This window comes from Terrapene carolina, unplaced genomic scaffold (assembly GCF_002925995.2).
Source record: "Terrapene carolina triunguis isolate 2854851 unplaced genomic scaffold, T_m_triunguis-2.0 Scaffold211, whole genome shotgun sequence".
Lineage (NCBI taxonomy): Eukaryota > Metazoa > Chordata > Testudines > Emydidae > Terrapene > Terrapene triunguis.
Window position 1 is genome coordinate 14,744,934 of NW_020664562.1, and position 11,300 is coordinate 14,756,233.

The window sequence follows — 11,300 nt, forward strand, 5'->3', positions numbered from 1 at the left end:
ATTTTTGTCACTGAAGTCAGCAGCCATGACTCTGAAGAGTCATCATCAGATCTGTGGAGTACAATAAGGCCTTGTTTTTGCATAGTCACCTTTCAGAATAGAATTGGGCATTAAATGTCCTTTTCAAATTGGATTACTGCACTTTAATGATAGTGGCTGGGTAGTTGGCCTCATAGAGATTATTGACTTTTATGTTTTATGTCTCAGAGCCATCAAGTTGTGAACATAGCTGTTCACTGTATTCACATGCTTCTCTCGTTACTCTCATCATCCCATCTGCTTTCCCTCCATTGTTGTTATGCTCACTTGTTGCTTTTTTTAAATCTTAAATTAGATTGAGAGCTCTATAGGGCAAGGGCCATGACTTTATATGTGCTTGTACAGTCCCCACCACAACTGGGTCTTTGGGAGCTACTATAATTCAAGTGGTGATGATCATTTGAAAATCAAAAGCTTAAACTCACAGATTTAGCTAAGTTCTAGTACTTGGTTCCCAGTATATCATTATGCTGGGTCTTCTACATGATTAGTAATATTCTGAGTCACATTTCTGACACTTAACCTCAATAGTTACATACTTACAAAATATTGGAATGGGCTTCTCTCCCCGATTAGTTGGTTTGTAGGTGGATGTGGCTTGAGAGAGTTACCCACCTAGGGGACTAGGATTGAAACAATGTCTTGTGGGAGGCAAAGCAGCCTGTCTTCAGCTCCAGGGGAGGCAGGTGCTGCTGAGCTAGGGCTCTGGCTGAGTTATTTTTTTTTTTTAAAGAATATGGTTTTACTTCATTCCTTCAGATACACTTGACGGTATAATATTAAGCACTTGATCCAAAGTGCATTGAAGTCTGTAGAATTCATTCTATTACTTTAATGGCCTTTGGATCAGACCCCAAATATTTGGATGATTCCAGAAAATTCATGAAACAGACTCCAACCATAAAGAAGGGATCATGAGACAATCATTGTCAACCCAATCCTCTTTCTGATTCTCAAGATTCAAATTAACTTGCACCGAACTTTCAGTGCAAATAGAACTCACTCAATGAGCCCTGAAAGTACGACATAGTATGACCATAAATTCACCGATATGCCCCATTCTCCTATATTTTTGTTCCATCATTCTCTATGATAAAATGATCTCTGACTAAAGCCTAAACCAAACTTCTGATTATTCAGGAATAACAGATGCTGAGGTCTGCTCTGGCAGGGTTATCACTGGCATGAATGACTCCTGTTGTAGGAAGGGATAGTATTTACATATCTTATTCTTCCTGGGGAATCTTTGTATCTGACTCTGATGGACCTTCAGGGCTGTTCATAGATATAGAGATGCTTTAATGCACAGGTGTAGCTTATTCCTAATGTAATGGGTATTCTCTCTTAATACTCATTTTAGAACTAAAACTGTATGGAATAGGTGAGCCTTCTTCCTTGTCCTGTAATTACCAGAGAACATATTCAAATGTGTCATACAAGTTTAAATAAAGGTAAAATCTGCACTGTAGCCAGATTGGTACTTTATAAAACATGACGACAACAGACCTGTGTTCATCCCTTGTTTTTTCATGAATTGTGATTCAGCTCAGCCTTTTGTGTCATCCGGTCTTGGCTGCTAAGGGGCGTTCACCTGGAGGGTCGAGTTTAGTCTGGCAGCCAGAGGGGACATGATTTCAGCCATTTGATGGCTTATGAAGGCCGATATTGTAGCTGTTTCTTTTTAAAGTTCAGACGGCACACTGATTTTGTTTGTTCGTATTGGGAAGTTTACTGGTATAGACGTGTAAGCACTTAGGTAAAATCCTGGCCCTAGAATGGCAAAACTCCAGTTGATTTCACTGGGGCCATGATTTCAGCCTATCGCTTTTCTTTTGTTACAGTAGTTCTATGTGCATTTAAATTCATTCACAAGCACCTATTTTTGCACCAGATATATACCTCCCAAACTGCTTTCTGTGAATATGCCAGATCTCTTTGGTACTGCAGCTGTAATACCTCACAGTGGTAATGTCTCTAGAACTATATTTTACATCATCAATTTTAGTTGTTAATTCTCTGTTTCGACTGAAGATGTTTTGTGCTTTCATAGTCCTCTCAGTGAGATGTACCTGAGAATATGTTGTTGAAAATAATGGGCGTTACCAACATTTAGTTTGAGTTTATAGAAATTTGCCCCTGTACTACCGTGAAACTCAACTGAATTGTTTATACCTGCTAATCTACACTTTTAAAATTAGTGATAGGGTTCTATAGGGCATCTGAAAAGTGTCTGGTATAGCTGTTCCTGTTTTGTTATTGAGACTTTTCTTTGAGACTGCAATGACCTAATGAATAATATATTGAGAATATTTTCAGTTTGCCGAATTGTAAATATATGTCTCCCTGTATCTGTCTTGTGTTAAATACATTATGTGTTCAAAAATTACAACAGGTAAAACGCACATTAGTTTATATTGAACCTTCAATTTCAGCCTACTTTAAGGAAAATGTTTCATTTTCAATTTATATTTTGTTTTAAAATGCCAATATTCATAGAGCTGAAAAATTTCTTTTAAATTATTCTACTTTAGCTGCAAAGCAAATTTCAGAAGTTAAATTAACATGAGGTGTTTGTAAGTAACAACAAAAATATTCATTATTTATATAAGCAAATATGACAAGTAGGCTCGAGGTAGTCAGGTGACATGACTGAATTCCCACAGCTGCCACTGAAGTTTTCAAGTGGGCAATGAGAGTGCTCAGTGCCTGTGTCACTGGGATCATTAATCCATGGTCCAGCGCGTTAGCCAGTTCTTTTAGGAAACTTCAGTTTTGGCACCAAAAACTGGGTGTTTTTCTGGTGGGGTCCTGCAGGGATCTGTTCTTGGCCCTACGCCATTCAACAGTTTTATCAATGACATGGAAGAAAACAAAATCATCATTGTGAACTTTGGGGAAAGGTAAATAATGAGGAGGACAGGTAATTAATACAGAGCAATGAGGACTGCTTGGTAAACTGTGTGCAAACAAATAATATATGTGAGGGGTAGTCCATAGGCGGACCACGGGCCAAATCTCGACTACCAGATGCTTTTAAACAGACCCTGAAATCTTTTTATTAACTTATTATCATTATTGGGGTTTTTTAAATTATTTTCTCTAGAGTCTGGACCTTTACTATACCTTGAGCAAGAAATTTGGACCTTGACAAAAAATAATTGACTACCCCGATATATGTTTTAATACAGCTAAATTTAAATTATACATCTAGGAACAAAGAATGTAGGCCATATTGACACAGTGAGAGACTCTACCCTGGGAAGCAGTGACTCTGAAAACAATTTGGGGGTGATGGTGGATAATCAGCTAAACATGAGCTCTCCGGGTGGCAATGTTACTAAAAGAGCTAATTTGATCGTTTGATGCATAAACAGGGAACTCTCCAGTAGGAGAAGTGTGTTTATATTATCCCTGTTTTGGCACTGCTGCAATCACTGCTGGAATACTGTGTCCAGTTCTGGTGTCCACACTTCAAGAAGGATGTTGAAAAATTGGAGACAGCTCAGAGAAGAGCGACGAGAATGATTAAAGGATTGGAAAATCTCCCTTATAATGATAGATCCAAGAAGCTCAATCTGTGTAGTTTAACAATTAGAAGGTTAAGGGCTGAATTAGTTACAGTCTATAAGTATTACATTGGAAAGAAATATTTAATAATGAGCTCTTCAATCTAACAGAGAAAGGTGTAACACGATCCAATGCCTGAAAGTTGAAACTAGACAAATTTAAGTGGCTTGTGTCTCAGGAGATGGCATTTTCACCTTTGAAAAAGACCACAATTCAGATGCAGCCAATATTGGTGCAATAGGGCCAAAATACTATCATGAGTTCTGCTTTTTAAAATGAAATATTAACTATATATCCAATAACACTTAAGAAAAATGAGTTTAAAAAAAAACAAAAACAGATTGCATCAGAAGCATGGAATGTTTGTCACTCTGATTCTCATAGACATGTTCCATTTAGTGGCACCATTTTTGGAACATTGATTCGAGCCTGGAGAGTTTCTCCATTTCAATGTCTTAAGTATTATTACTTCATCACATCCATCACATTTTTGTTTTGGATTACAAAGATAACCTTAAGATATGAACCTTATACAAGGCCAATGTTATATATACACAGAAAAGGATGAGCCTTCTTAGTGATGAAATCAGCTAGTGCCCCAAGAGGAAAGAAGGAGGCGGTAGGAATGGAGTTGATGGGAAAAATGATTCTTTTCCATTAAACTGTATGTGTTGTGCTTTTTTGAAGTAAGCAGTAGCCTAAAGAGAAATATTTTTCTTGAACTAAAAAAATATAGTGACGAGCTGAGAGAAATTTCTCATTTCATTACTTGTTCAAATATCAAATACAGTACCTGGTGAAATGTGCTTTTACTTCCTCCCCCAACCACTGCTAGTTAAGCTCCTAACATTGATACATTATCTATATTATTATCGTTGTTGTTATTATTATTATTATTATTATTTATTATTATCTATTATATTTATTATTTTATGCACATTGGAATTTCTTAGATTGCCATGTCATTGACCAAAAACCTGTATTCAATTTTTGACAGGTTTACCAAAAATGCAAGTCGTTAGAAACTACAATGGGGTACCACAGCCAGCTCCACATGATGGCCCACCATTACACATCCAGACTGGAGACACTATTGAACTCATCAAAGGAGATGCACATAGCAGGTTTTGGCAGGTATGGAATTAGCAATGGCTACATTCCATTGCTTGAGAGAGAAAACTCTTATTTGCTTATTGCTGTTATACCCTGTTTTTATGTTCTTCATCATCATCAACAACAAAATCTTTAGTTTTTATGCATTTTACCCAAAATACACGTCTAATGTAAGAGTTTCACCTTTTGGATGCCAGCAGTGCTTACCCACTGCTTTTTGTATCTAAGGGATTGATCTTGCAACTGTATTCATTTAAGTGAGGAAGTTTGCAAGATGGGGCCCTTGGTGTGAACCATTTTACTTAAATGATTTAAGATGAAGAAAGTGCATGGCACATAAGCAGCAAGAGTACCCTGTGTGCTTTGAATTCCCAAGTCCTCTCAGACAATAGAACTAAGGGGCATGCTAACCAGATAAAATATTTGACTTGGACAAGAATAGCGGATAAAATAGTTATCAGAGATTGAGACAGAATTGTTTTAATTTGTTTGGGGGAAGCCTAAATCAAATAATGACTGTTTTGTGTTTATAGGAAAACTATAATATATTGATTGGATAAAGGAGTTGTTTCCATGGCAACTCAATATCACATGATTCTAGTTGCTACTTCTGTTACAGAGATTGTTTTCTTTATTGAACACTCATACCAAAAAGAGATTCAAACTATGGCAGCTTTCACATTTTGCTCTAAAGACAGGCATAAGAATTTTAATTTTTTCAAATTATATATTTTTTGTTTGTTTTTAATTTGTCAAAATGGGAGGATTGTGTTTGTGTGTGCACAAAATGGACAATTTGAAAATTAATAACAATTGGGGGAAAGCTGATGGTAAAGAAAAAGGTATAAATGCAAGGGCATCTGAAAGGTGTCTGGTATAGCTGTTCCTGTATTTTGTTGTTGAGACTTTTCTTTGAGAATGCAATGACCTAATGAATAATATATTGAGAATACTGTGCAAGATTTTGGGGGGAGGGGGGGAATTTTTGGACATATTTGATTTTTATAGATTATATTTGTTCACTTAAGGATTGATTGATCCTGTGAGGTGCCAAAAGCCTTCAAGTCTAACTGGCTTCAGTGGCAGTTGATGTTCCTTGATTCTTTTTAGGATCAGATACATGACTCTTGCTTATGAGTTATCACAGATATCCTTATACAGCAGGAATCAGACATTTTATAAACTGATCACTCAAGATGCTCAAGCATACTCACAAAAGAATACCCAGCAACCTGTGTATATCCATGCAGGACATAGCCTTTAGGACCATTGAACCACAGATTCTCGTGTGAAATGTAAACAATTCTAAAAAATACAGTTACCAGATAGACTATGACAGCTTCATGACATGATATACTATGTCAGGGCTAGGCAACCTATGGCACGCATGCCAAAGGCGGCACGCGAGCTGATTTTCAGTGGCACTCACACTGCCCAGGTCCTGGCCACCGCTCCGGGGGGCTCTGCATTTTAATTTAATTTTAAATGAAGCTTCTTAAACATTTAAAAAACCTTATTTACTTTACATACAACAATAGTTTAGTTATATATTATAGACTTATAGAAAGAGACCTTCTAAAAATGTGAAAATATATTACTGGCACGCAAAAGCTTAAATTAGAGTGAATAAATGAAGACTCGGCACAGCACTTCTGAAAGGTTGCCGACCCCTGTACTATGTAAAGACATTCAAGTGTGTTTTCAAACATTGGCTTATGTATGTTTGTATGTTGGGAGTTTTTCAATTGTGTACATGTAGGGCTCAATCCTGCAAGATGCTGAACACTCTGGCCCAATCCAGAGGGGCTCCTAAGCACATTCTTAGCTTTAATCATGAAAGTAGTCCCACCTCATATGCTTAAAAGTTAAGAATATGCTTTAGGCTTCTCTGGATAGGACCAGAGTTCCCAGCAACATATAGGATTAATCCCATGGCCTCACACTGGTATATCTGTCATTTTTGGCTTTTGGAAAGTCTCTTTGATATTACTTGAATCTGTCATGTTAAAGGATTTAAGCAGAAACATGTTATGCTTGGCTAGTGGAAGGAGACTGGTAAGTGGGTGATGCTGTGTGCCAACAAGCTATCTCCACAGCAATCTTAATACTAGCCTTCAACTTTAATGGGAACTGTCATCCCCATTAGCATCTTTGGGTGATTTTTTTCTCGGATATGTTGTCAAAGACATACTCTGATGTCTTGGTCAATTTGTAATGCATATTAAGAAGTAACCGCAAAACATAAGGTTTTATTAACATCTTGACGTTTACTCAAGGGACATTTTGGAATAGTTTATTTCTGACCTGAAAGACCATTGTGGATACTATAGATTCATAAATTGACCAGAAGCTCAGATGTTAGTAATAAATAAATGTTTGTATGCACAGTTATGTGCAATTTGTTTTTTTGTTCTTTACAGCATACCTAGAAAAAAACATAAAATAAAAAATATGGTTTCATCTTCTCTAATAACTTAAACCCAACCAAATACATTTTGATAAATGTTAAGAAAATCTTCCCAAGTGAAATATTTGTATGCTTGGTCTCAGTCCTTAGCAAATTTTTTATCGTCATTTTCTGTGTCTCAGTCAAGACTGTATACATCCTGGGTTCCTCCTCTTTACTCCCTCTCATAAGCAGGATAAACATGAATTGTCCTAGAGGATAGCAAAATTCTGGATTTTGATAGGTCATCTTTTGGCCTGTCTCAGTGCATAAGAAGGAGGAACCCAGCACCTGTACTCTCTCAGCTGAACCATAGAAAGCAAATTCCCAGGGAATATAAATTGCCTTAATATGAAACATTGAAAATGAGAGAGGGTGGGGGGGTTGATGCCACAGTGGTTTAGTCCACTACCTCCAGCTGAAGATCTGGGTTGTCACAAATGAAAATGAGTGAGGTGGTCTCATGGTAGTATCCAGGCACACCAGTTAGCATGACTGGCTTTCTTTGCTCAAGGTCCAGAAGTGGAATAGCCACAGTGCTTATCTGTGTGTGGCTTGCGCTGGTACTACTGATCCTTCACTTTTACATGTAGTAAAATCACTCACAAAGTTAATTAAATAAGAAAAGGAGAGGGGAAAGAGAGAAAATTTGGTGTTTTAAATGGAAATTTCAGACCCTTATCTGGAACACTGCTGGTTGGTGCAGCTGTAATAATGCAGAGTCTCATTTTTATTATTGATGTGTTTTTTTTCTCTTCTTTTGAGTTTGTTCAGAGCAAAGTACTTACTTAACCTGAGGGTAAGCTTTCAGGGGTGACAGGATGTATCATATAAGGTGTGATGTAATGCTGGTTTTACAGGTTTCCATTGCAATTATACACTGTCCTCAGGGCAATCATGTTTTCCATGTATGCCAAAAGCATACAAATGTGCACTGTACTAGTTTCTTCCACTGTGAAAAACAACACTTCTTTGATACAGACTTAGACCTGTAGCAATTCATTGCTATTACAGAAGTCCTGGCTAATGCCACTGTTGTTGATGGTCCCCCTACATTTTCAATGTAACTCCCTAAGAACAATAACTGTGCTGTGAACATTTGTTCTTGGATGAAAAATTAAATCTTTACCTTTTGGGGGGAAATTTTCTATGTTCCAGTAGTAGATAGAACTCACCAGGGACTAAGATACAGTGCTGTTATGTGAGGTCACTGCAAGAAGGGAGAATAGATAGAGACCTGCTGGCTTGAAATCTATAGTAACGAAACAGTCTACATCAAATCTACAGTAACAAAACATCCAGCATAATAACATTGTTCACCTGGAAAAAAATCTTCCAGTATTGGGGAATTATATATGAAAATACATATACTATACTTAACAGGGGGAAATGTGCATGTGGGGGTCTCTAGGGAGTAGTTACCTATTTGCTATGATTGACTATTCAGTAAATTTCCCCATAAATGACCCACATTTGGAAGAAAGTAACTGAGGATCCTATGCACAGTCTCATGAAATGTTTCTATTTTGTCTTGAAATTGAATTGAAAGAAATTTTGTAGAGAACCTGAGCCCAAAGTAGGTCTGCAAACTGCTTTTGTCCTAGTATGAGTTTGGTTGCCATCTGTTTGATATATATTGCTAGGGCTGATTCAAGATATATATGAGGACATCTGTTGTGGTGTCAAATGAGGAGATGTGTCAGGGATTTTTCCCAAGCTCTGGCCCCATTTGTTGCCAGAAGTTATGAGACTCTGTAAGTTCCTGTAAGTTATAGTAATAGTGTAAAATTTTCTTTGGTGCCTGCTGAAGAGTTGATGGGTAAACATTTTAAGGTGCAATTTTGCAGGATGTGTCAGTTCATAAGTGTGGACCAAGTCATGTTAGTCTTTTTTGAAAATGCATTAGGTTGGTAGAGCTATTAGGCTGAGATTTTCAAATCTATCTAGGGGATCAGGACAGCCAAATCCCATTAAAATTATCCAAATCCTGTAGGCAGTTATGAAAATCTCAGCCTTACTGTTTAAAAAGAAGCTTAATTTTCATTGTCAGTGGAAATCTGTGCTATATGAAATTTATTATCCTTTTTGTATGTTGCTTATACATCACATATTGCATGTAACATGTTCTACACTGTGTTACCTCTGAAGGCCATTTGGAAACATCAACATAGAATGTGGGCATCACCTCATAGGTGGGATGGATGTATACTACATGAACAATGTATAGTACATGAATATATACCATCTGTCTTGTACTCTGCCCTAGCTCTTAGTACACTTGCAGATGAAATTTCAGGTACCAATCAGTGTTATTTGCATATCTCTGAATGGAACTGGATCAGATTGTCTCAGAATTTACTTATTACTATATGCCCCTTTGTAGCATTCAAGAGGAGCATTTTTGCTCTCTGTCCAAAATCAAACTTCAGGGAGAGAAAGGAGCCTTGATTCTTCCTCCTGTTGGAGTGCCATTTAGGTGACTTTTAGGACATGGTGCAGACATGTTCAGTTTGGGTCTTTCCTTAATTTGGGCCCAGAGGGTGGAGCGGGGAGAGACAGAGATAGGATGTGATTTTTTGCTGAATGTGAACAGCATTTCTTCATTTTAATTTTGGTAATGTGTCTACTTATAACTGTGCCAGGCATGATACAAGTAAACTAGATCTGAACATAGTCTAAAATTTTATGAACAATTTTTTTTGTAAAAACAAAACCTGCCCTTTTCACAAAAAATGAATGTTTCATTTTTCATTTTTTTACTAACCTGAACAAATTAAAAATTAAGGTTTTTTTTCAGCTTATCGTTTTCCGTTTCCATTTCCCCAACCTTTTCAGTGGGAAAATGAGAAAAGGATGGGGGGCGGGAATGATAAACTAGATAAATAATGACTACATTTTTCAGTTTCATTTAAATGTGAAAAAAACAAAAAAGGGGGAAATGAAGAGAAAAAAGCTGTGGAGGGAAGGTAGAAAAGCAGAAGAGGAAGGAAACCCGTAAACTAAATAGGCCTTTTCAATAAAAATGTTCATGATTTCAAATGAATGAAAAATTATTCCTCTTCTCTAAACTTGCAGAATTGAAAATTGCTTGGAAATGTTCAGATTACAAGAAATGTTTTACATTTTTTGACCAGCTTAAGTTATAAAACCTGGTTTCTTTTCACTGTTATTGCCTAAATCCGTGGAGAGATTAGCAATTTCTCAATCAGAGGATGATTTATTTAGCCATAGCCAAACAATAAGATGGAAACTGGATACTGTACAAACTAGGGTTAACTTTTCAGCTGTGCACAGTCCTAGCTGTGGATGAACCTATTGAAGTTAATGGGAGTTGCAGATCTAAACCTCAGGCAGCACTCTGGAAATTTAGGGCTACTGTGCAAAATGGTTCCAGGAAACCTCCCCATTAAAACAGGTTCAAGAATAATGAATCATCCTCTAGTCTCACTGACAAGTGTCATTTAAAGTAGCAATCTGAAGGTGTACATTGCTTCTTTATACGCTGCAAGCATTCTATAATATAATTTCTTTAGCAATTTAGCCCAGACATTTACTAGTGCATTTGGGATGGCCTTTAAGGCTTTTGTTAGAAGGAAATTGACTACTTACTCATTGCATGAGAAACAGTTAACAAGGAAGAGACATGTGCAGTTGAAAGAAATGATTAGCAAACTTGAGGTGCAGCGGTGCGACAAATCCACTGCTAGTTGCGATGGTTTAGTGCCTATGCACTCAGTACAGAAATCCGCAGTCATATACCTGACAGCATGCATCACAGTTTTTTATACAAGGTGACATGAGCACCTTGAGGGATTTAGCAGGATATCTAAAAGTAAACAATAATCTAGTATTTTAAACATAATTAGGAATGAACATAAAATTATTCAGATCAATCCTATAATTAGCAAAGAATTTTAAAAACAAAAAGCTCCTTTCAGCCTGCTGTAATTTTTATACACTAGATTTTTGAGGATTTTAAAACTCCCACAATTATATGAAACATGCAAAGCTTTTATTTAGAAGTGCAGATAGTCCTATAGGCAGTGCGGTGCTATGATCATGCTAATTTCCTGACATGTAAGACAGCTACCTTGTGTTGGCTAACTTTGTTGATAGTTGATTTGAAAAAGTAATC

General features: G+C 36.9%; 1 protein-coding gene across 1 annotated transcript in view; it reads left to right on the forward strand.

Annotated features, from left to right (window-relative positions):
• Window positions 1-11,300, forward strand: part of LOC113407403 (guanine nucleotide exchange factor VAV3) — a 242,137-nt gene that overhangs the window by 194,658 nt on the left and 36,179 nt on the right. The window contains exon 20 of the mRNA XM_026655888.1: window positions 4,604-4,740. Coding sequence (XP_026511673.1) covers window positions 4,604-4,740 — 137 coding nt within the window. The remainder of the gene's footprint in view (window positions 1-4,603; window positions 4,741-11,300) is intronic.